Below are 18,564 nucleotides of genomic sequence, written 5' to 3' on the forward strand. Positions count from 1 at the left end.
TCTAGCCCATGGAGGGGTTGGGCAAGTGGGTCCTTGGGCTTCAGGTCCTGGGTCCTTGGAGGAGATTTGCAACTGTGTCTCCAGGGCTGTGCTGCCCCATGGCACACTGCTAGGTCTGTCCCTTGCTGGCTTCTCAGGGTTTCCATGGCCATGCCAAACAGAAGAGCAGCTGTGAAGATCCCCAAGACCCATCCAGGAGCAGCAGGAGGGAAGGAGCAGGAAACCCAGGTCAGGATTTTGACCCACCCACGTGTGTCCCCACTGAGCACCTCCAAGATAGGGACCCACTCTGCTGCAAGACAGGGGCTTGGAGGTGCTCCTTTGTGTGGGCTGTGGGCCAACCACACACAATTCTTTGTGAGGAGCCTAGGGTGACTGCATCCTTCCTTCTCCAGGGACCTAGTAAAAGCCCAGCTCCCCTCAATTCTGGGCAGCTCTGCACCCAGCAACCCTCCCAAACCAGTCACCCTCCTCAGAGCACGGAGCTGGGCACACAGTGCCTCTCCACTACATCACCAGGCATCCTTTGTCCTCCTGGACCTCAGCAGTGTTTTGCCAAGAAGTTTGAGGAATAATGTTGCTTTGTGCTGGACAAGAGGAGCTTTTGTTAGCACCGAGCAGCTGCCAAAGGGCCTGCCCTGAGCACAGGCACCCTTGGCAGCACCACTGGGGCAGCCAGAAAGGGATTCATTGCTCCCAGCTACACTTGGCCCACGAAGCAGCATGGAGAGTGAGATGGTTACAGAGAGCTCGAGGAAAGGAAAACGAAGGGGGAGAGAAGGCTGAGCAGGAAGAGGGAGGGATAGGTGGGAAATGGAGAGAACCAGAAGGACAGGAAAAGGGAGAGAAAGAAGAACGAAGGAATGGATGGAAGCAAGGACAGATGTAAAGAAGAAAAAATGGCAGGAAGGAGGAAAAGAAGGAAAAAAGGATGGAAGGAAGGACAGATAGGAAGATGGATGCATGGAAGGAAATATGGATAGGAGGAAGGATGGTTGAATGGCAGGGAAAAAGGATGGATGGAAAGAGGGATAGAAGGAAGAGTGGATGGGATTAAGGAGGAGACCTGGCCTGGTTCAGTGCTTAATGCTGAGGGGCATCCAGCCCTGGGTTCAGAGCTGACAAGAGATAGATGTGGCAGCATGTTGGTCCCTCCAAAACCACCCGTGAACACCCCAGCACATGCCCCTGGGAGAGGTCAGGCAGGAGCAGGGTGGGAAGCGCCCAAGAGCAGGGACAACCGTGGCACCCTGGTACACACATCCCGTAGCCATGCGCCAGTCCAGGGGCAGAAGCGCGGAGCTGCCCTGTGCATGGCTGAGGGGCGTGAGGGCGCCGGCTCGAGCGGAGCGAGGGCTCCTCGGCCCCTGGGGCAGCAGCCCCGCTCCGGACAGCCAGCACCGGCGCCACTGTGGGCGGGATGAGCCGGGTCGGGGCACGCCGTGTACCAGGGCCGCCGTGTGCCGGCCCCGCCGTGTGCCAGCCCCGCCGTGTGCCGGCCCCGCCGTGTACCAGGGTCGCCGTGTGCCGGGGGCCGCCGTGTATCGGCCCCGCCGTGTATCGGCCCCGCCGTGTATCGGCCCCGCCGTGTACCGGCGCCGCCGTGTACCGGCCCCGCCATGTGTCCGGCCTCGCCGTGTACCGGCCCCGCCGCGCAGGGGGAGCGGCCCCGGCGGTGCCTTTAAGGGGCGGCCACCGCGGCCCGGGGGTGGTGCCGGCGCTGCGCAGGGTCGGGGCGGGTGCGGCGGAGCCAGGCCCGGGCCGAGGCCGTTTTGCTTCCTCGCAGCCCACGGCCAGCGGTAGCCGGCGGCTAGGAGGGGATGGCGGTGTGCGGAGGGTGACCGCGGAGCGGAGCGCGGCGCGGCCCTTTCGGCGGGGCCGGCCTGACCCGACCATGGGGTTCCTGCATCAGCTCCATCTTCTGCTCTGGAAGAACGTGACACTGAAGCGGCGCAGCCCGGTGAGCGGGGGCGGGGGGGCCCTGCAGCCCCGAGGGGCGAGGCCCTGGCCTCGGAAATTGTGTTGGAGGGTCCTGCCGGTCCCTGGGCTCGGCGGTGTCCGCCTGCCTCGGGCCGCCCGTGCGCGGATCCTCCGGCCCGGCGCACCCCCGGGCCCCGCTGTGGCAGCAACAGTTGGGGCTCTGTGTCTTCACTGTCGTGTCCGTGGGGCCGCCCGGACCCGGGGGCTGCAGGAGGAGCCCGGGATTGGGGCTGGATGTCGCCCCCACCGGGCTGGAATCGCTCCCCGAGCCCCGGTACCCGCCGGGTATTAATGGGTGCTCAGCTCATATGTGGGTCGGAGCCGCCGGTCCTGGGCGGGCTGGAGAAAAGGCAGCTTTATGGGTTTGGGGGCCGGGGGGGTGGTGCGCGGCCCTCCCGGGCTGGCAGAAGGGGTAAGATGGCATCGTGCTGGGGCCTGGGGGCCGCTGCCGCTGTGTCGCAGGCTGCCCGTGGCGGGTCACCCACAGCCTCTCGAGGGACCCCGCAGCTGTGGGCAGCGGGTGGGTGCGCGGCCCGAGGGAGCCCGGTATTTTTAGCGGATGGGGGAGGGGACAGAGCTGCTGCTCACAAGCTGGCATCGCTTTTCTTTTCCCCTCCCAAATATCCCGCAGGCCCGATGCTGCTGTTCCTCACCCCCAGCCGCCAGCACCTGACCCCAATGTCCCGGTAGCCGGAGCAGCAGAGGCCCCTGTGACAGGAGCAGGGCCGAGCCTGGCGCTGCAGGCGGGTTTCCCTGCACGGACGGCCCCGGTGCCCCCCAAAATGGATGAGGGGGATGATGCTCTTTGGCTGAGTCATCTCCCCTCTTTACCCCGAGCAGAGCTGCGTGGCCACGGCAGGGGCTGCACCAGCCCCTTGCCCGCAAGGATAAGCAGCCTGGCACAGCCGGGCCCTGGCACACATCGGCTGAGCCGGCCCTGGCTGCCGCGGCCATTGCGTTACAGAGTCGGGGTGCACACAGCTTTTGGGGACCCCTTTCTCCGTGACCGTCCCTGCCAGCCCTGTGGGCAGAGTGGCAGCGCAGCGCAGGAAGCTGTGGCCAGAGGAGGAGGGTGAGGTGCCCAGGTCCCATCATCTCCGTGTGTATGGACTGTGGCTGGAGTGCCCCTGCTGCAGGCAGGGTGACAGGGTATGGAGCAGCCACCCCTTGTCCACTCAGCGATGCCATGAGTGCATGGGGTGTGCAGGGTGTGTGCCCAGATGAGGGCTGGTCCCAGTGCCGTGGGTGCTCATGGATGGATTTGATGCAGTACTTAGGGCAGCTGTGCCTTGAGGATGTCACCTCCTTCCTTGTGCTACTGCTGTGTGGGAATCCCAGAGTCACTTGGTGTCCCTGGTCTGTGCAGGGGCCATCATCCTGCCCAGTGCCTGGGGAGCTTTGCCCTCTCCAGGCAGTGCTGGGGCTGGCTGGCCAGGACAGAGCCCTGCGTGGGGGCTGCACCTGGCATTCAGCAGTGGGTTCACCCGTGCAGGTCTGCCCTGGCAGTGGCCACTGATGGATGTTTCAGTGAGAGAAACCAACTCCCACTGAGAGCAGCCTGAGGTTGGGGAGCTGGAGCAGGGAAGGGAGGATGTGCTACTAGCCCGTTCTCTTGTTAGGTGTTCACCTGGGGTTGGCAGAGCTGAGGGTTGCTGGGCTTCTCCCAGCCTCAGAGAAGGAGTGTGGGCACCAGCAGCTGCGTTTGGGCACAGCCTGGTGCTGCAGGTGCTCCCCTGGGGTCAGTCCTTGTCACCTTGTGCTCCCCTCATGGCAATAGGTGGAGCAGCAAAGCCAGTGCTGCAGGGTGGGAAGCAGAGATCCCAGGTTTGACTGAGGGCTCTGGGCTGGGACTTGAGAGCTGGAGCAGTTCTGTGTTCTGCCCATGAATGTGGGTGGCCTAGGGGCATCCCTGTTGTCCATGGCAGCAGGATTACAGTAGGGTACTGCCATGGTTTTGGGACAGACTTTATTCATAGGCACCTTGGTGAGGGCTTGGCCAGGCCATTTCTAGGTGGATGGTGTGTGTAGGGAGACCTGCAGCATGGCCAGGGGGATGGCCAGGCACTGTCCCTGGCCAGTGGCACCTCTTGTAAGGCCTTGTAAGGCTGTTCCCAGCTCACAATGGCTTTGGACCTTGCCTGGTGGTGTTCAGCTGTTCCAGGGGCTGTTCTGGGGTTGGGCCTCCATTTTATTCTTCCCAGAGCAGAAATTCAGGCAGGAGCCCTAGGATGATGGAAGTCTGAGCAGAACAGCATCGGTGGCTCTTGGTGGAGAGAAGCTGAGGCTGTGGAGTCCCCTGGGGTGCTCATGGCAGCCCTGGGAGTTGCTGGCTGTGCTTTGAGTCTGCTGGAACAGGAATTGTTAAAGGATGACCTCTCCCATGACTTTGGTATCTGGTTTAAACCTATGTTGGATGTAAAATTGGCAGATGTTCTCTCAGAAGTCACCACAGCTGCAGTACAGGGTGTTCACCTGCCTGCCCTGGGGTGCTTTGTGCCTGTTGATTTGGGATGGGCAGGCAACCACAGCTGGAGCTCCTAGTGATGGAAGTGTGCTGCCAGTTTGCTTGGTCCTGGGGAAGGGTTGGTGGGCAGGTCAAGGCTCTTTTGGGGTACTAGTGGGAGCAGTTCTGTGCTGTTTTGGTGCTGCAGCACATTGGTGGAGCTCCCTGTGGCATGGGCCCTGGGAGGAGGGAAGGGGTATAGGGAGAGCTGACATCACTGTGGCAGGATCTGTGCCTTCTGCACTTTGTCCTGAAGAAGGAAAACTCCACACAGGAGCTGGCAGATCTGTCCCTTCCCCCTGGCTGCTGGTGGCAGAGGGCTGGAGGTAAACTGATGCTGCCAGAAAACGAAAGACTGAGATTTGGAGTGCTGTGGGGGCTGTAACAGTGCCTCTGCTGGAGTACAGTGTTCCTAGGACCCTGTGCATATGGCCCTGCCAGCTCCTGCTGCCAGGGCTGGGAGGGTGCTGGTACTGAATGCAGCAGGAATCAGTTGGTTACTGCCCAGGCTCTGAGTGCACTTTGCCCCCTCGTTGTTTGCAGCAGGTGTGGGGAGGGGAAGCATGGGTTTGGCACGGGTGTGCTGGCCCAGCAGCATCTCTGTTGGCAAGGCAGGTGGGGGACACTTGCTGGGAAACACCTTCCTCCACACTGGCTGCTGGCATGACCCTATGCTCGGGTTAGGCATCTCGTGCCAGTGGGAGGGTGGCCCTGTCCCCGTGCTGTGTGGCCTTTGCATAGGGCACTGATGATGCTGTGCCCTCTTGGCCCAGCACACAGATGCCTGGTTGACACTGCAGGAATGGGGAGAACCGTGGTGGGTGTTCCTGAGTCTTCAGCTCAGGAGAGTTGTTGACAAACCCCAGAAGGGATTTCTTGCTCCTCCAACCTTCCCAAGGCGGGACTCCAGGCTGCTGTGCCAGGGCTTTCAGAGGTGGGGATGTGCCCATGCTTGAGGGCAGGGAATAGTGGGACAGATGGACATAAGTGGAAGTGACCAGAGGCAGAGGTGAGGATGGCTAGGCCTTGGCAGGATGGGAGTTGGCAGCCCCTGGACCTCGCCTCGTCTGTCTCCATGGGGCAGGTGACCTTGAGGGAACCTCTCAGGCCCACACCTGGGTGGTGACCGTCAGTGGGTGTCCATGGTCAGGTCTCCACTGGAGCTGGGTGGCTTAGCCTCAGGCATTTTGGGGCCTAATTTGTCCTTAAAGCTCTTGAGCTCATCTTTCCCAGTGGCCATGGCTTTACCTGCCTTTACTTTCTGGCTGTGGGCAAAAGTGGGCATTTAACAGTGATTAAAGTCTCGACCCATGAAAATGTAAGGGTATTTCTGCAGCTTTAAAATGCTGTTGGAAAAGTTGGATCCTGCAGGAGCTGAGAGCCCAATCCCTCAGGGTTCCTGCAGGCCAGCACCTATTGCCAATTCCTGCTGGCACTGTGGGCAGCACTGGGATTGGCAGAGAGGCTGGCATGGAGTAGGCAGCATTTCCTTTCTCCCATGAGAAGCACAGGCAGACCCTGCCCTGTCCTCTGCAGGGTGTGTGCGGGGATTTTGGTATGTGCTCTGTGTGATGGTGCTTCACCTGTGTTGGAGCCAATAACAGGTGCCAGGCTGTGAGGGAGGGGGGCTGACATGGCACGTTTGGGGTGCAGGGGTGTCACTGGAGTTGCCAGCTGGAGGGTCTTAGTATGGGAATGCCCAGCCCTGACTGCCCCTCTCCCACACCATGCTGGCTGGAGGCTGTGGGCATCAGGCATTGCTGGGGGCAGGCAGGAGGGAACTGACAAACTTTTGGGTGACAGTGATGATGCCTCTCCCTGACCTGGCTGTCCCCACGAGGACTGCCCCCTGAGCTACTGGGACATTTGTGCTACCACATACTGGGGGCACCAGTGGAGTTGCGCAGTTGTCCATGACCTGACACCCATGTCTATGCTGACCCTGGCTCCAGCACATCTCCCAGCTGTCCCAGTGCTGGCTGGAGAGTGGGAATGGTGGCACCATTGTGTCAGGCCGGGCTGTTTGCTCTGCTCTGTTTGCACCACTGTCCTGTGGTGCTTATCTGGCCTTTTGGCCTGGCTGTGTGGGAGCTGTGTGTCATAGCAGGCACTGCTGCCTCCTGCTTGGTCTCCTCACAGGCTCTCGCTCCCATCTGACAATGTGGCAGAGGGTGGGCAGAGGCATTGCATCACTGTCCCAGTGCTCCAAGAAAGACATGTCCCCCTGCCAGGGGCCAGCACCCTGCTATGGCACCCACCCAGCTCTGCCTCCCTGCTGGGGGAATTGGGCAGGACCCCACCACCTCTGCCTCCAGCCAAGGGCAGGGCTGAATTTGGGACAAGTTTTCCCAGTGTCTGTAGGGTGACAGGTGGACACCCTGCACTTGTGCAAATCTGAACAGTTCCTATGACCTCATCCTGCTCGCATCCAACCAGGCTGAAATGAACATGTGGCAGGGGATGTGGAAGGAGTGAGTGCCACCACCCAGGAGCTGTCCCTGGCCCCCACAGCCACTGTCACTTGGTATAAGGGCTCTGGGGACCAGTGTCCCACTCTCAGTCCTGCACCTGTGCCCTCGGCAACAGAGAAGGGAGGCAGGAGGTGGATGATGGCATGGCAGACTAGCTGCTGCAATCATGGCCAGCTGCTGGCGAGGATCGGCCCTTCTCCTCTCCTTGGCCCTCTCCTACCTACTGGGGAGCATTTCCTTCTCAGCTGCTTGCATCATGGCCTTTCCTCCTTACCTCCTCACACAATCCCAAAATGTCCCCTGGTGTCTTGCACCTGTGGGGAGGGACCCCACCATCCTCAGGCTGTGCTGGTGTCACCGCTGGGTGCCTCTCTGGAATTGTGAGGCTCTGTTGGGTCCTGCTGCGTGCCAGTGCCCCACTGTGGGTGTGGAGCAGCCCTGGCCTCCCCAGCTCTGGGAAGTTCCCATGGGGGCAGCCCTGGGGACCGGGGGGCATGGTCGGTCCTAGAGGTGCAGCCTGGTAAATAGCAATATGTTACCATGTCTGCCCATCACCGTGTCACTCTGGGTGCCAAAGGTATGAGCCAGCCTGCTGTGACACTGGGGTATGTGGCAGTGCAGAAGGGGCTGGGAACAAGGGACATCCCTGGGGATGGAGATGAGAAAAAGTCAATGACCCCTGGCAAAAAAATAAATAACAACAAGCAGGTTCCAACAAGCTGTTGCCGCCAAGGACAGTCTCCACACGAGCCTGGTACAGGCCAGCGTGGGTGTGTGGGGATGGTCCCCCCAGTGCCCGAGCACAGAGGCCCTGTTGTGTGCCTGGTAAACAGGCAGGGGGTGGAGCAGGGGCCACAGGACAGCAGTGTGTGTCAGGGTGTCCCCTGCTATCCTGCCTTGTGCAGGAACAGTGACACCAGGGACTGTCCCTGGGACTGGTGTTACCAGAAAGATAAGGATTCTCAGGCACTGCTCCTGGGGGCATTTTCCATCTCCTCCAGTCCTTCTTCCTCTCTAAAACCAGGAACTCTGGCATTGAGAGTGCAGCATGGGCAGCACCCATGGGTGCAGTTGTGCTCATCCCACAGAAGTAGCACTTGTGGCCATTTGCTGGCTGGGACCTGGGTGCAGGCCTCCCTCTGCTTACTGCCATTTGGGGCTGCTGTGACTTTCTTGACAGTGTTGGCAGCCCCTCAGTGGGGCAGCACGGAGGTGATGTTGGAGACAGGAAAGTCTGACCCTGTCACCTGTTGGCAGGTGTGTCTTTCATGGTAAAATACATTCTTTTCACCCATTGCCCACTGGCACTGATCACTGCTGAGAGGCTGGTGTGGGTGGTGTAGCAAGCTCCTTCCCAGTAGTGCAGCTGGGCCCTGCCCTGCCCATGGGTGGCAGCAGGTTTCAGGGTATCAGCAGCTGCTTTGGGTTTAATCTGGCCCTGGAGAGAGCCAAAGTTGTCTCACCCCACCTTGTCCCTCAGTTTTTGAACCTGCAATGGTTCCCTGCCACTGGGCAGTGGGGCTGTGACGTGCCAGGGTACTCTGGTGCAAAGTGGCAGCAGCTGTGCTGGCAGTGTGCCAGGTGCTTGCTCCTGCTGGTGGCTGGAGATGCTGATGCCTATCCCCAGGGCCTCTGGGCACAGAGCCAGCCTGGACTTCTGAGCCACTGTGGCCAGGAATTCCTGGGAATTTGCTGTTATTTACCATATGCTGCCAGTGGAAATTCCTTCCAGCCAGAGCCTTTTGGGAGGGCATGGAAGGGGTGCCAGGATGACCCAGTTGCGCCTGGAGCTGGTGCCAGGGCCTGGCTGAACTGAAATTCTACCCTCTGCTATTAGACTCAGCTATTGAAACCTTGTTAGATCCAGCAGTGGCGCGGGTGACAAGGGGTCATCATGCTGCTCCAGGCTGTGAAGGCACTAGCCTTCAGGTCTTGAGGTCTTCTCCCTGAGTAGCCCCAGCTATGGTCGACCATCGAGGCTGAGCTCAAGCCCCAGCCCCCTGTTTGCACTGCTGAAGGCATCCATCCCCTCTGTGTACCCTGCCCTGTTCTGCAGTGCTCTGTGCAGGGTGGTGCAGGCAGGAAGTGGGATGCCCAGGAACCTGTTGGCTGCTGGCTGAGCTGTGACAGAGCCACCAGCCATCTGCCATATGTGGACACAGTGCTGCACTGCACCAATGCCTGGCAGTCCTTTTACTGCCCATGCTTCTCCCTGGTGGCTGGGTTCTGTCCCTAAGCATCCTTTTCCTCTGCTCTGTGTCATCCCCAGTGGGTGCTGACCTTCGAGATCTTTATCCCCCTGGTTCTCTTCTTCATACTCCTGGGGCTGCGGCAGAAGAAGCCAACCATCCCTGTGAAGGAAGGTGAGTCCCAGCAAGGTGGTGCTTGGGACACTGCCACGTTTGGGGGCACCCTGAGGCCCTGGGGAGGTGCTCCAGCCTGGGGCAGGGGGTACCTAGGGAAGCCTTCTGGGAGACATTGCGTTGGGCAGGGGCTACAGCCAAGGACTGATGGGTGGAAGAAGCAGTCTATCCCAGCCTGGGGAGGCTCCCCTGGGGGGGGCAGCACCAACCAGCTTGTGCCTGTCATCGGCATGGACATTTTGTGTGGGGAAAGGGGAGCTGAATGGTGCTGGAACAGCCACAGTCCCCCTCAAGGAGTCAAGGGTCAGCTGGAGTGGCTCTGGGAAGTGTGGGGGAAAGTGACCTACAGGAAGCCCTACACCTAGCCTTGGGGTGCTCAGAGGCCTGGCAGGGTGATAAATTAATGGGACTGGAGCTGAGGGCTCTGGGAGAATTCCAGCTGGAGCTTTGGCCTGGGCTCTGGTGCCTGCGGGCTGTCCTGCTGAGAGGAGACAGCAGAGTGAAGCTGCCAGCTCGCAAGGGCCCATGGATGCCCACCTTGATGAATGCCCTGGCACAGGTGGCACAGCAAGGCTGGGGGAGATGCTGGGCACTGGTGGTGACCCCATGTAACGATGGTTTGAGCCTGTGTTTCAGTGTGTGCCGGCGAGGGAGAGCCCAGCTGCCAGCGTGGTCCGGCTGCGGCAGGCACTACCCACGTTCCTGCCTTGGCACTGACATGCTCTCTGTGTTCTGTGGTTTTTGGTTTGGTTTTTCATTCTTTTCTGCTCATGTTTTCTTTTTCTTTCCCACCATCTCCCCTGCCCGCCTGCCCTTCATGCCTCAACTGCATGCGCCAGTCTGTAAGTTGGTGGGACGGGTGGGCGCCTCCCTCCATTCCCTTGCCAGTGCTGGCCTCGTAGTCTGGGGAGGAAGAGCCTGGTTTAGATCAACTCACTTTTGCCTTAATCCATGCCTCTGTAAACCCCTTGCCTTCCTCCACAACTGGTGAAGATGAGCTTGGGCAGCACAGTATGGTCCCTACCTGCTCCTACATGGGGACTGACCAGCCACAGTGGTGTACCCCCTTGGTTGGTGGTGCTGGGTTCCCCAGGTGCTGGGGCCACTGGTGGCCATGGCCCCAGCCTCCTGGGTTGCATAGGGCTCTCCAGGCCAGGTGGAGCTTGTCTTACCCCTTCTTGCCTTCCTCCTGGAGCAAAGTCTGCTGGGTCCTGTCACCCATGTGGTGGCCTCTGGTCACCCAGTCTTGCCCAGTTGCCAAGGGGTTGAGGCTGGCTCCCACTCTGGCACCACCACCAGGTCCCAGTCTTGGCCCCTCATGGCTGGGACAAGCTGGGATGTAGCACTAGAGGAGCCTCCAAGGCCAGCAAGATGTGGTGCACTGACTTTGTCACCAAATGGTGGCATGGCCACCTGTGTGGGTTCCAGCACCCCAGCAGGCTGCTGGCCTATCCCATGCTGCACCTCTCCCTTGTTCCTGCCAGAAGCCCATATTCACCAGTTTCCACTGACTGTGGCCTTGCTAACAGCACTGACCTGTCTCTAACCACAGGGTAATTGGCAGGGCGGTAAGAGCAGGGTCCCTGCCCAGTGACAACCTGTAGACAACTCAATTAGACAGGGGCATTCTGGCCTTGCCCTGCCCTGGAGAAGGACACGGGAGGGTCCCAGGAGGGATGATGGCTCAGTGCCAGTGGAGGGGGGAAGGTTTGCCAGCCCTTTGCTGCTTCTTGTTTCTTCCTGCTCCGTGTTTCCATTTCCATCTACTTCCAGCCACCACACCTTGAGGCAGCTGGGTTGGGAGGAGGCTGGGGGCTCTGGGAGCTGCAGGTGACAAACCTATTTTGTTGTATTTTTCCTCCCTGTTGTATTGTTCCTCCTTTTCCTCTGGAGATCCACCACTGCCTCTGAGGCTACTAACAGGAGGGGCTGGGAGCCTGGAGGAGGTTGGTGGCCATCTTGGGGACAAGTGACAGAAATTGGCATTGACATGGGGCTCAAAGGGAGCCATCACCCAGGGAAGAATGGGTGGGGGCAAGAGGGTTGGAGCCAAGGGTGTTGGAGCTGCCTGCAGCTCCACAGAGTCACCAGCCAGGACATCCCTGGTGGGAAAGCTGCTGACTTCTGATCGTGGCTGCCAGCCTCCCGTGGGCTCACAGACTCCAGCGCGTGCTTTTCTGAACTGAGTGTCTGTTTCTCTGGTGGCCCTTTCCTCCTCTCTGCCTCTTTGCCTTTCCTCCCCGCTGCCTGCACTTTCCTTGGCCTCTTCTGCACTCTTACTGGCTCCAGCTTTCTACACGGCGGCGCCGCTCACATCAGCCGGAATTCTGCCGGTCATGCAGTCCCTCTGCCCCGACGGCCAGCGTGATGAGTTTGGCTTCCTGCAGTACTCCAACTCCACGTGAGTCCTGCCCTCACCATGCACTTCCTCTCTCAGCCCTCACACTCCTGCAGAGCCTGCCCCTTTCCACGCTGGCGCTACCACCCTAGGGCTGAGGCAGAAGTTGGTGTCCCCCAAAGTGCTTGGGTGCAGACCATTGTGTCGTTAGTGCAGGGGACATCTCTGTCTGTTCTGCTGTGGGCTCCCAGGTGCTTGGTGCTGGGAGGAGGATGGAGGTGGCCCTTGGAGACACCTTGAGTTTCTGGGGCTCTCCTCTGAACCCTGGCACACTGGATTTCAGTGCTCAGGCAAGGGTAGTGGTGCCCTGTTTCAGACAGGACTGCTGTCCCCTGCACCTGAGGGGCTCTTTTCCCCAGAGCTCTGGGGAAGGTGTCCCCATCCCTCTAGTCCCTGAAGTCAGGGCGATGCTGGGCTCTCACAGGGTGACACAGATTCTGGAACACCTCAGCGAGGCAGTAGAGCAAAGCAGCCTCTTCGACCCGCAGCACCCAGGACTGGAGGAGGAGCTGGAGTCACTGCGCCGGCACCTGGAGGCCCTCAGCAGCCCTGAGCCCAGCTCCATGGAGACCCACTTCAGCAGCCGAGCAGGTGGGTTGTATTCTGCCTGCCCCTGCTGCCTGTGCGGGCAGTGACAGATAGCGCCAGCTTGCACGGCACCCAGCTAAGTGATGGTGTGGGACAGGGGACCCTGCCACTGTCCTGCACTGCTGCATTGGGCAGGGCCAGCTCTGGGGCCATGCCATGTCCCTGATGCTGGTGGCTGCTCTGACCTCCCACGTTGTTCCTTTGCAGGATCCAGCTTCACACTGGCATGGGCGGCCAAAGACCAGGGCGAGCTGCGGCGCTTCCTGGTGCAGAACCTGTCCCTCCCCAACAGCACGGCTGAGCTGCTCCTGGGCTCCAGCATTGACCTGCGGGAGGTGGGTGACCTCTGGGCTTTGCAGGGGTCTGTGCTGCCCTGTGAATGGCACCCAGCTGGGATTTGTCCTTCCCTGCCACCCTACACCAGGGCCCTGCTGGCCAAGCAGGTGCAGCACTGGTGCTCCACTTCTGGCACACCTGGCAGTCCTGCTCTCATTTTGGTGCAGGTGTGCCGGCAGTTTTTTGATGCCTTTCCTTTGGTACCTGATGAGACCCATGAGCGAGACCTGTGGGATGGGTTTGGCCCCAGCAAGAAGATGGCACAGCTGCAGGTGGGGAGTGGTGCAGCATGCAGGGGGTGTGGTAGGGTAGAGCCCATCCTCTTGTCTCCTCCATATCCCACCCCAGGTGATCTAGGGGCATCTGTCCCAGTTGAGGGGCCATGACAGAACATTGTCAAGGTGCAGAGCAGCAGCAGAGGTGGCTGGGGTCCATCTAGGTGCTGTCACCAGTTCCCCCAGCATCATGATACACACCAATGTGCCTGGTTTACCATTGCAATGGGGGTTGGTGCTGCCTGCGCGATGACTGTGGAGGGAGCAGGGGAGATTGTTCCCCCCTTGCATCTGGCGTGTGAGGGACCCCTGCTCCCTGTATCTGCACATCTCTTTTCTTCCCCTCTCTATGGAGACCGTGGATGCTGTGGGGCTGTTCATGTATGCTTAGGTACACACAAGGAGGGGGGCCTGGGGGAAGCCCACATTTCACCAGCCAAGCCATCCCCATTCTTTGTCTTGCAGAAGAGCCTCCCCAGTGGCTGGAGAAGCCTGCAGGAAGGGCTGGTTCACAGGGTGCTGCGGGACCCAGTGGCAGCCCCACACCAGCCAGCACTGCTGCACATGCTCTCCCAGGCTCTGGGCCTCACCAGCACTGCTGTGGCACCTGCCATCTCTGATAGCCCCCAGGCCTTCGTCACCGAGATGGAGGTGAGCACCTCACGGGGCAGCCTGGGCTGCTCTGCCTGAGCAGGTGCTGCAGTGCTGTCACTACAACTTCCTGCCCTGTAGAATGTCCTCTTCACTGGGCCGGTGCTGGAGCAGCTGACATGTGAGCAGAACCCAGGGGAATTGCACCGCCTGCTGCGCGTGTCTCCCAGGCAGCAGCCACTGCTGGCAGCGTATCGGGCACTGGCCTGCAATGGCAGCCAAGCCACCCGCCAGGAGCGCTTTGCCCAGCTGGCCTCCAAGCTCCAGGAGCAGCTGGACACCCCCAAGATCATCAGCAAGGTGAGAGCTGGGCAGGTGGGGCAGGCTGGTGGCAGGGAAGAGGGTTGGGCAGGGTTTTCTACTCAGCTGGCATTGTGTTGGGATGGGGAGCAGTTACATGGCCTGGCTTCTGCTGGCCATCTGCTTCTCTGATGTCAGCACTGCCCCACCCACCTCCGTGGTAAGATCCCAGGTGGTTTTCCCTCTAACAGTTGCTGGAACACTGCCTATTGGATAGGACTGGAAGTCCTCAACATCTTCCTAGGTGTTCCTGCCACCTTCTCCCCCCAGGACCAGCAAAGTCCTTGGTGGCACAGCTCAAGCCTGACTCTGAGGTCTCACTCCTTGTCCCACCTAAGCTCAATGTGTCTTTTGTACGAACATAGGACCACCCTTCCTGTCTTGAGTGATATCTTGTACCCTCACACAAGTCCCTGCCAGCATTTGCCACCATTCTCACTGCCTCATAGGCACCATGCACAGCAATGAGTCCAAGGCCTTACCTTGGCACAGCTCCAACCCAGAAAGTGGAGTTGCTATTCCTTGGGGTCCTCGTTGGTCCCTTCCTAATGGCAAGTAGGACCCTGTTGTCCCAGCAATGAGTAACTTCTTGTCCACTCATACTCACAGCTGAAGCTAGAGGAGGTGAACAGCACAGCCACCCAGCACCGCCTCCGTGCCCTCCTCGAAGACCTGGTGGAGATGGAGAAGGTTTTCCGAGATGTGGACATCCTCTCGGCACTGGCTAAGCTGCTCCCCAGGGGAGCCTGTGCCAGCAAGGCCCCACCACCCACGGCCAACAGCACCAGCTGGGCCAGCGCCAATGCCACGGCTGGCAATACCACAGCAGAGGAGGAAGAGGGCACTGGGGAGGGCCCATCTGGCACTGACAACCCCCAGGGGCAGTTCTCAGCATTTGTGCAGCTCTGGGCAGGGCTGCAGCCCATCCTCTGCGGCAACAACCGGTAGGAGCTCTGGGGGATGACTCCAGGTTCTCCCTGCACAGCCTGGGGCTGTCACCCCTTACTGAGCAGGCAGGATGGGTGCTGTGCTGCTGCCAAGGATGCTTCCTGTGTTGGGCAGCACCACGCAAGCCCTGGAATCAGTATGAAGGGCTGTCATGGGCAGGGGTGGGGATGCCTGCAGCAACGGGTGCTGAGCCTGAAACAGAGTGGAAAACCTGAGCTCCCTTTGCAGGACCATCGAGCCTGAGGCACTGAAGCAGGGCAACATGAGCTCGCTGGGCTTCACCAGCAAGGAGCAGCGGAACTTGGGCCTCCTTGTGCATCTGATGACCAGCAACCCCAAAATCCTGTATGCACCTGTGGGCACCGAAGTTGACAAAGTCATCCTGAAGGTGAGGATGCATAGGCTGGGACCCCTGTCCTTCTTCTCCCACCAGTCCTGCTCTGCAGATGGGCTGTGTAGCAGGGAAGAGGTTGACTCCCAGACACAGGCAGTGGGAGGTGGGCAGGTATCTCTATGGCTGCTAGCCATCCCAGAGAGCCAGAAGCCCCTGCCTCTGCCTGCTGTATGATTTTCTGCCTGGCCCCCAGGCCAATGAGACCTTCGCCTTTGTGGGCAACGTCACCCACTACGCCAAGGCATGGCTGAACATCTCCCCCGAGATCCGAGCCTACCTGGAGGAGGGCAGGCTGCAGCGGCGCATCCACTGGCTCCAGCAGGTAGGACAGGGATTCACTGCCTTGGTGGTGGAGAAGGGGTCGTCCTCCCCCCAGATACCCTGGGGTTCTTCGTATGGTACTCCCTGGTATCTGCCTTGCTCTTGTGGAGACTCATCTGGATCCTTGCACAGTGTGCACCCTGTCCCACATCCCCAGGAGGAGCTTTGGGTTGTACCTGTGTCCATAGAGGGGGGACAGTTGATCTGAGAGGCAGGGCATATCCCAACTTCTCCCTCTCATGTCTTCCTCTCTATCTCAGTTGACCGCTGACCTCCACAAGCACCCAGAGATCCTGAATGTCTCTGACAGTGATGTTCTCCACAACTTTCTCAATGGCAACTTCTCCCTGCCCAATGCCAGCATCCTGCTCCAGCAGCTGGATACCATTGACAATGCTGCCTGCGGCTGGGTCCGCTTCATGGCCAAGGTGAGAGGGAGCCTGTGGTAAGGTTGAACCACTGGCAGCCAGGCTCTGTTGGGCTGAAGAGGGTCAGATCCACTGAGACCTTTTTAAAAGCATGGGACAGGAGCCCTGGGGGAGGTGGTGTGTCCTCGTGCAGTGTCCAGAGCTTTGGAGTAGATGTCTAGGGTGGAGGTGCTCACATACTGTTAATTTCAGGGGCTGGGGTTGGCTTGGGGTGTCACATGCTGTACTGTGTGCATGTTCTGTGTGCTAGATGCATCCAGGGCCTTGGGGTAACTCTAGCCTGCTGGAGCATGTCCAGAGAAGGGCAATGGAGCCAGGGAAGGTTCTGGAGCACAGGTCTGATGAGGAGGGAATGAGAGCTGGGAGAGCTCAGCCTGGAGAGAAGGAGGCGAGGCTTAGGAGGGACCTTCTAAGTCCCTATGATTACCTAGAAGGATGTTGCAGCCAGGTGTGGGTTGGTCTTTTCTTCCAAGTGACAGGACAACAGGAAACAGCCTAAAGTTGTAGCAGGGGAGGTTTAGATTGGATTTAAGAGAAAAATTCTTCACTGAAAGGGTTGCCAGCCCTGGAACAGGCTGCCCAGGGCAGTGGTACTGCCCCTGTGTTCAAAAAATGTGTAAATTTTACACCTGGGGGCATGGTTTAGTGCTGGGCTTGATAGTGTTTGGGTTAATGAACTCTATGATCTTAGAGGACTGACACTGTTTTCTACTACAACGACAGATTCTGAGCTTCAGAAGGCTGAAATGACTTATTTATTTTTGTGTTTCTCTTTTATACCATTCTGCACAGACCAATTTGATTGGTGAAGCAAAGACAAATTTGTTCAATCACATTGGTCAGACTAGAGGGACATCAAAAAGAAGTCCCTCCCAGGAAAAGAATGAATAACAAAGTACAGTTAACAAAAACATCTCTCTTGTTTACAGAAAATTCCCTGAGAAAAGGATTTCAGAAAACCAAAACATCTCAGGCACGGAAAGAGGGCTACAGAGAGCTTTTCCAGTCTTAGTGATTCTATGATTCTCTTCCCACTAGGTCAGCGTGGACATCTTCAAAGGCTTCCCAGATGAGGAGAGCATTGTCAACTACACACTGAACCAAGCCTATCAGGACAACGTCACAGTCTTTGCCAGTATGTCCCTGGGAACCAGCTCTTCTCAGGGGTCCCTGAAACTTTGCCCTTCTCCAGCTGTGCCCTGGAGCCACTAACAGGATGTGGGTTCCTAAGTGCACGTGTTGGGTGGGTGAGGGGGCTGAGTATATCTCATGGTACCTATCCTCTGCCCCATGCTGCTGTCCTGGCTCTCCCACTGCCATGGCCTGCTGCCTATGTGCCCTTGCATTCCATGGGGGTTTCACAACCCATCTCATCCATGGCAGCCCTCACAGAGCCCTCCCCACCCCTGCCTGTTGCTGTGGGCCAGCTGATGTGGCTGGCCCCTGTGGACTCTCTGCCTCTTCTGCTGCCCACAGGTGTCATCTTCCAGACCAACAAGGATGGCTCATTGCCCCCCCATGTCATGTACAAGATTCGGCAGAATTCCAGCTTCACGGAGAAGACCAACGAGATCCGGCGGGCATACTGGCGGCCTGGCCCCAACACCGGTGGCCGCTTCTACTTCCTCTATGGCTTTGTCTGGATCCAGGGTAAATAATGTCAGTGCCCTACCACTGCTGCCCACGACCCTGGCCCCTGTGCACTCAGCCTGGCCTCTCTTTCTTTGCCACAGACATGATGGAGCGTGCCCTCATCAACACATTTGTTGGCCATGATGTGGTGGAGCCTGGCAACTATGTACAGATGTTCCCGTACCCATGTTACACCCGGGATGAGTGAGTAACACTCACCTGCAGCACCTTCCTCCTTCCACTTTGTGGGCTAGGATACTTTAGCTGGGAAAAGGGAACAAGTTTGGGGGCCTGAAAGAAATTGGTGACACTGGGAGTGATGGGCAACCAGTTAAGTCCAGTTCCTTGGACTACCAGGCTCAGGATGCAGGGGAAAGTAAAGGAATGGCACATGGATCTCTTGATGGTTATGGATTATAGTGGTCTGGAGGCAGCTCCTGTAGAAGTCCCAGAGCCACCAACAATCCTGGGCAGGAGGTTGGAGAGGGCTCCATCCACACCAAGGATAGGCAGGGCCCTGGGCTGAGCCCATGGCTACTGCCTGCCTGCAAAGGCTTACCAGCCATGACACTTGATTGTCCTGTGGGCTCACTGGAGTTCTTTTAGGGCACTGAGGTGGTGCTGGGTTAGAGACTGGTTGTCCCTGGGCAGTGGGAGAGTCCCTCCAAAGCCCCATGCCCCAGGGTCTCCACAGGTGTCTGTGGCAAGTGCCATCATCCAATTCTCCCCTCTCTACCTCATCAGCTTTCTCTTTGTCATCGAGCACATGATGCCCCTCTGCATGGTGATCTCCTGGGTCTACTCAGTGGCCATGATGATCCAGCACATTGTGACAGAGAAGGAGCATCGCCTGAAGGAGGTAGGGATGGTGGAAGACATTCTTGGGGAGGAGTAGGCATATCTGAGCCCTACATTCTGTGCTGTGTCCCTGGTCACCTTCCTTGTATTTCTGGGTTTCATGAACTAGGGCAGATGC

The 18,564-nt window shown here is 58.8% G+C and overlaps 1 protein-coding gene across 3 annotated transcripts in view; it reads left to right on the top strand.

Annotated features, from left to right (window-relative positions):
- Positions 1-1,777: 1,777 nt before the first annotated feature.
- Positions 1,778-18,564, top strand: part of ABCA2 (ATP binding cassette subfamily A member 2) — a 34,685-nt gene continuing 17,898 nt past the window's right edge. For all 3 annotated transcript variants that reach the window (XM_066332590.1, XM_066332592.1, XM_066332591.1), the window contains exons 1-16: positions 1,778-1,960; positions 9,224-9,317; positions 11,607-11,718; positions 12,140-12,306; positions 12,511-12,638; positions 12,807-12,911; positions 13,380-13,565; positions 13,647-13,865; positions 14,475-14,809; positions 15,042-15,201; positions 15,401-15,529; positions 15,789-15,956; positions 16,995-17,091; positions 17,433-17,606; positions 17,690-17,792; positions 18,333-18,447. In XM_066332590.1, the coding sequence (XP_066188687.1) occupies positions 1,895-1,960; positions 9,224-9,317; positions 11,607-11,718; positions 12,140-12,306; positions 12,511-12,638; positions 12,807-12,911; positions 13,380-13,565; positions 13,647-13,865; positions 14,475-14,809; positions 15,042-15,201; positions 15,401-15,529; positions 15,789-15,956; positions 16,995-17,091; positions 17,433-17,606; positions 17,690-17,792; positions 18,333-18,447 (2,358 nt within the window). In that variant the 5' untranslated portion in view covers positions 1,778-1,894. The remainder of the gene's footprint in view (positions 1,961-9,223; positions 9,318-11,606; positions 11,719-12,139; positions 12,307-12,510; positions 12,639-12,806; positions 12,912-13,379; positions 13,566-13,646; positions 13,866-14,474; positions 14,810-15,041; positions 15,202-15,400; positions 15,530-15,788; positions 15,957-16,994; positions 17,092-17,432; positions 17,607-17,689; positions 17,793-18,332; positions 18,448-18,564) is intronic.

The sequence above is a fragment of the Sylvia atricapilla genome, chromosome 19, assembly GCF_009819655.1.
Source record: "Sylvia atricapilla isolate bSylAtr1 chromosome 19, bSylAtr1.pri, whole genome shotgun sequence".
NCBI classification, from domain to species: Eukaryota; Metazoa; Chordata; class Aves; order Passeriformes; family Sylviidae; genus Sylvia; species Sylvia atricapilla.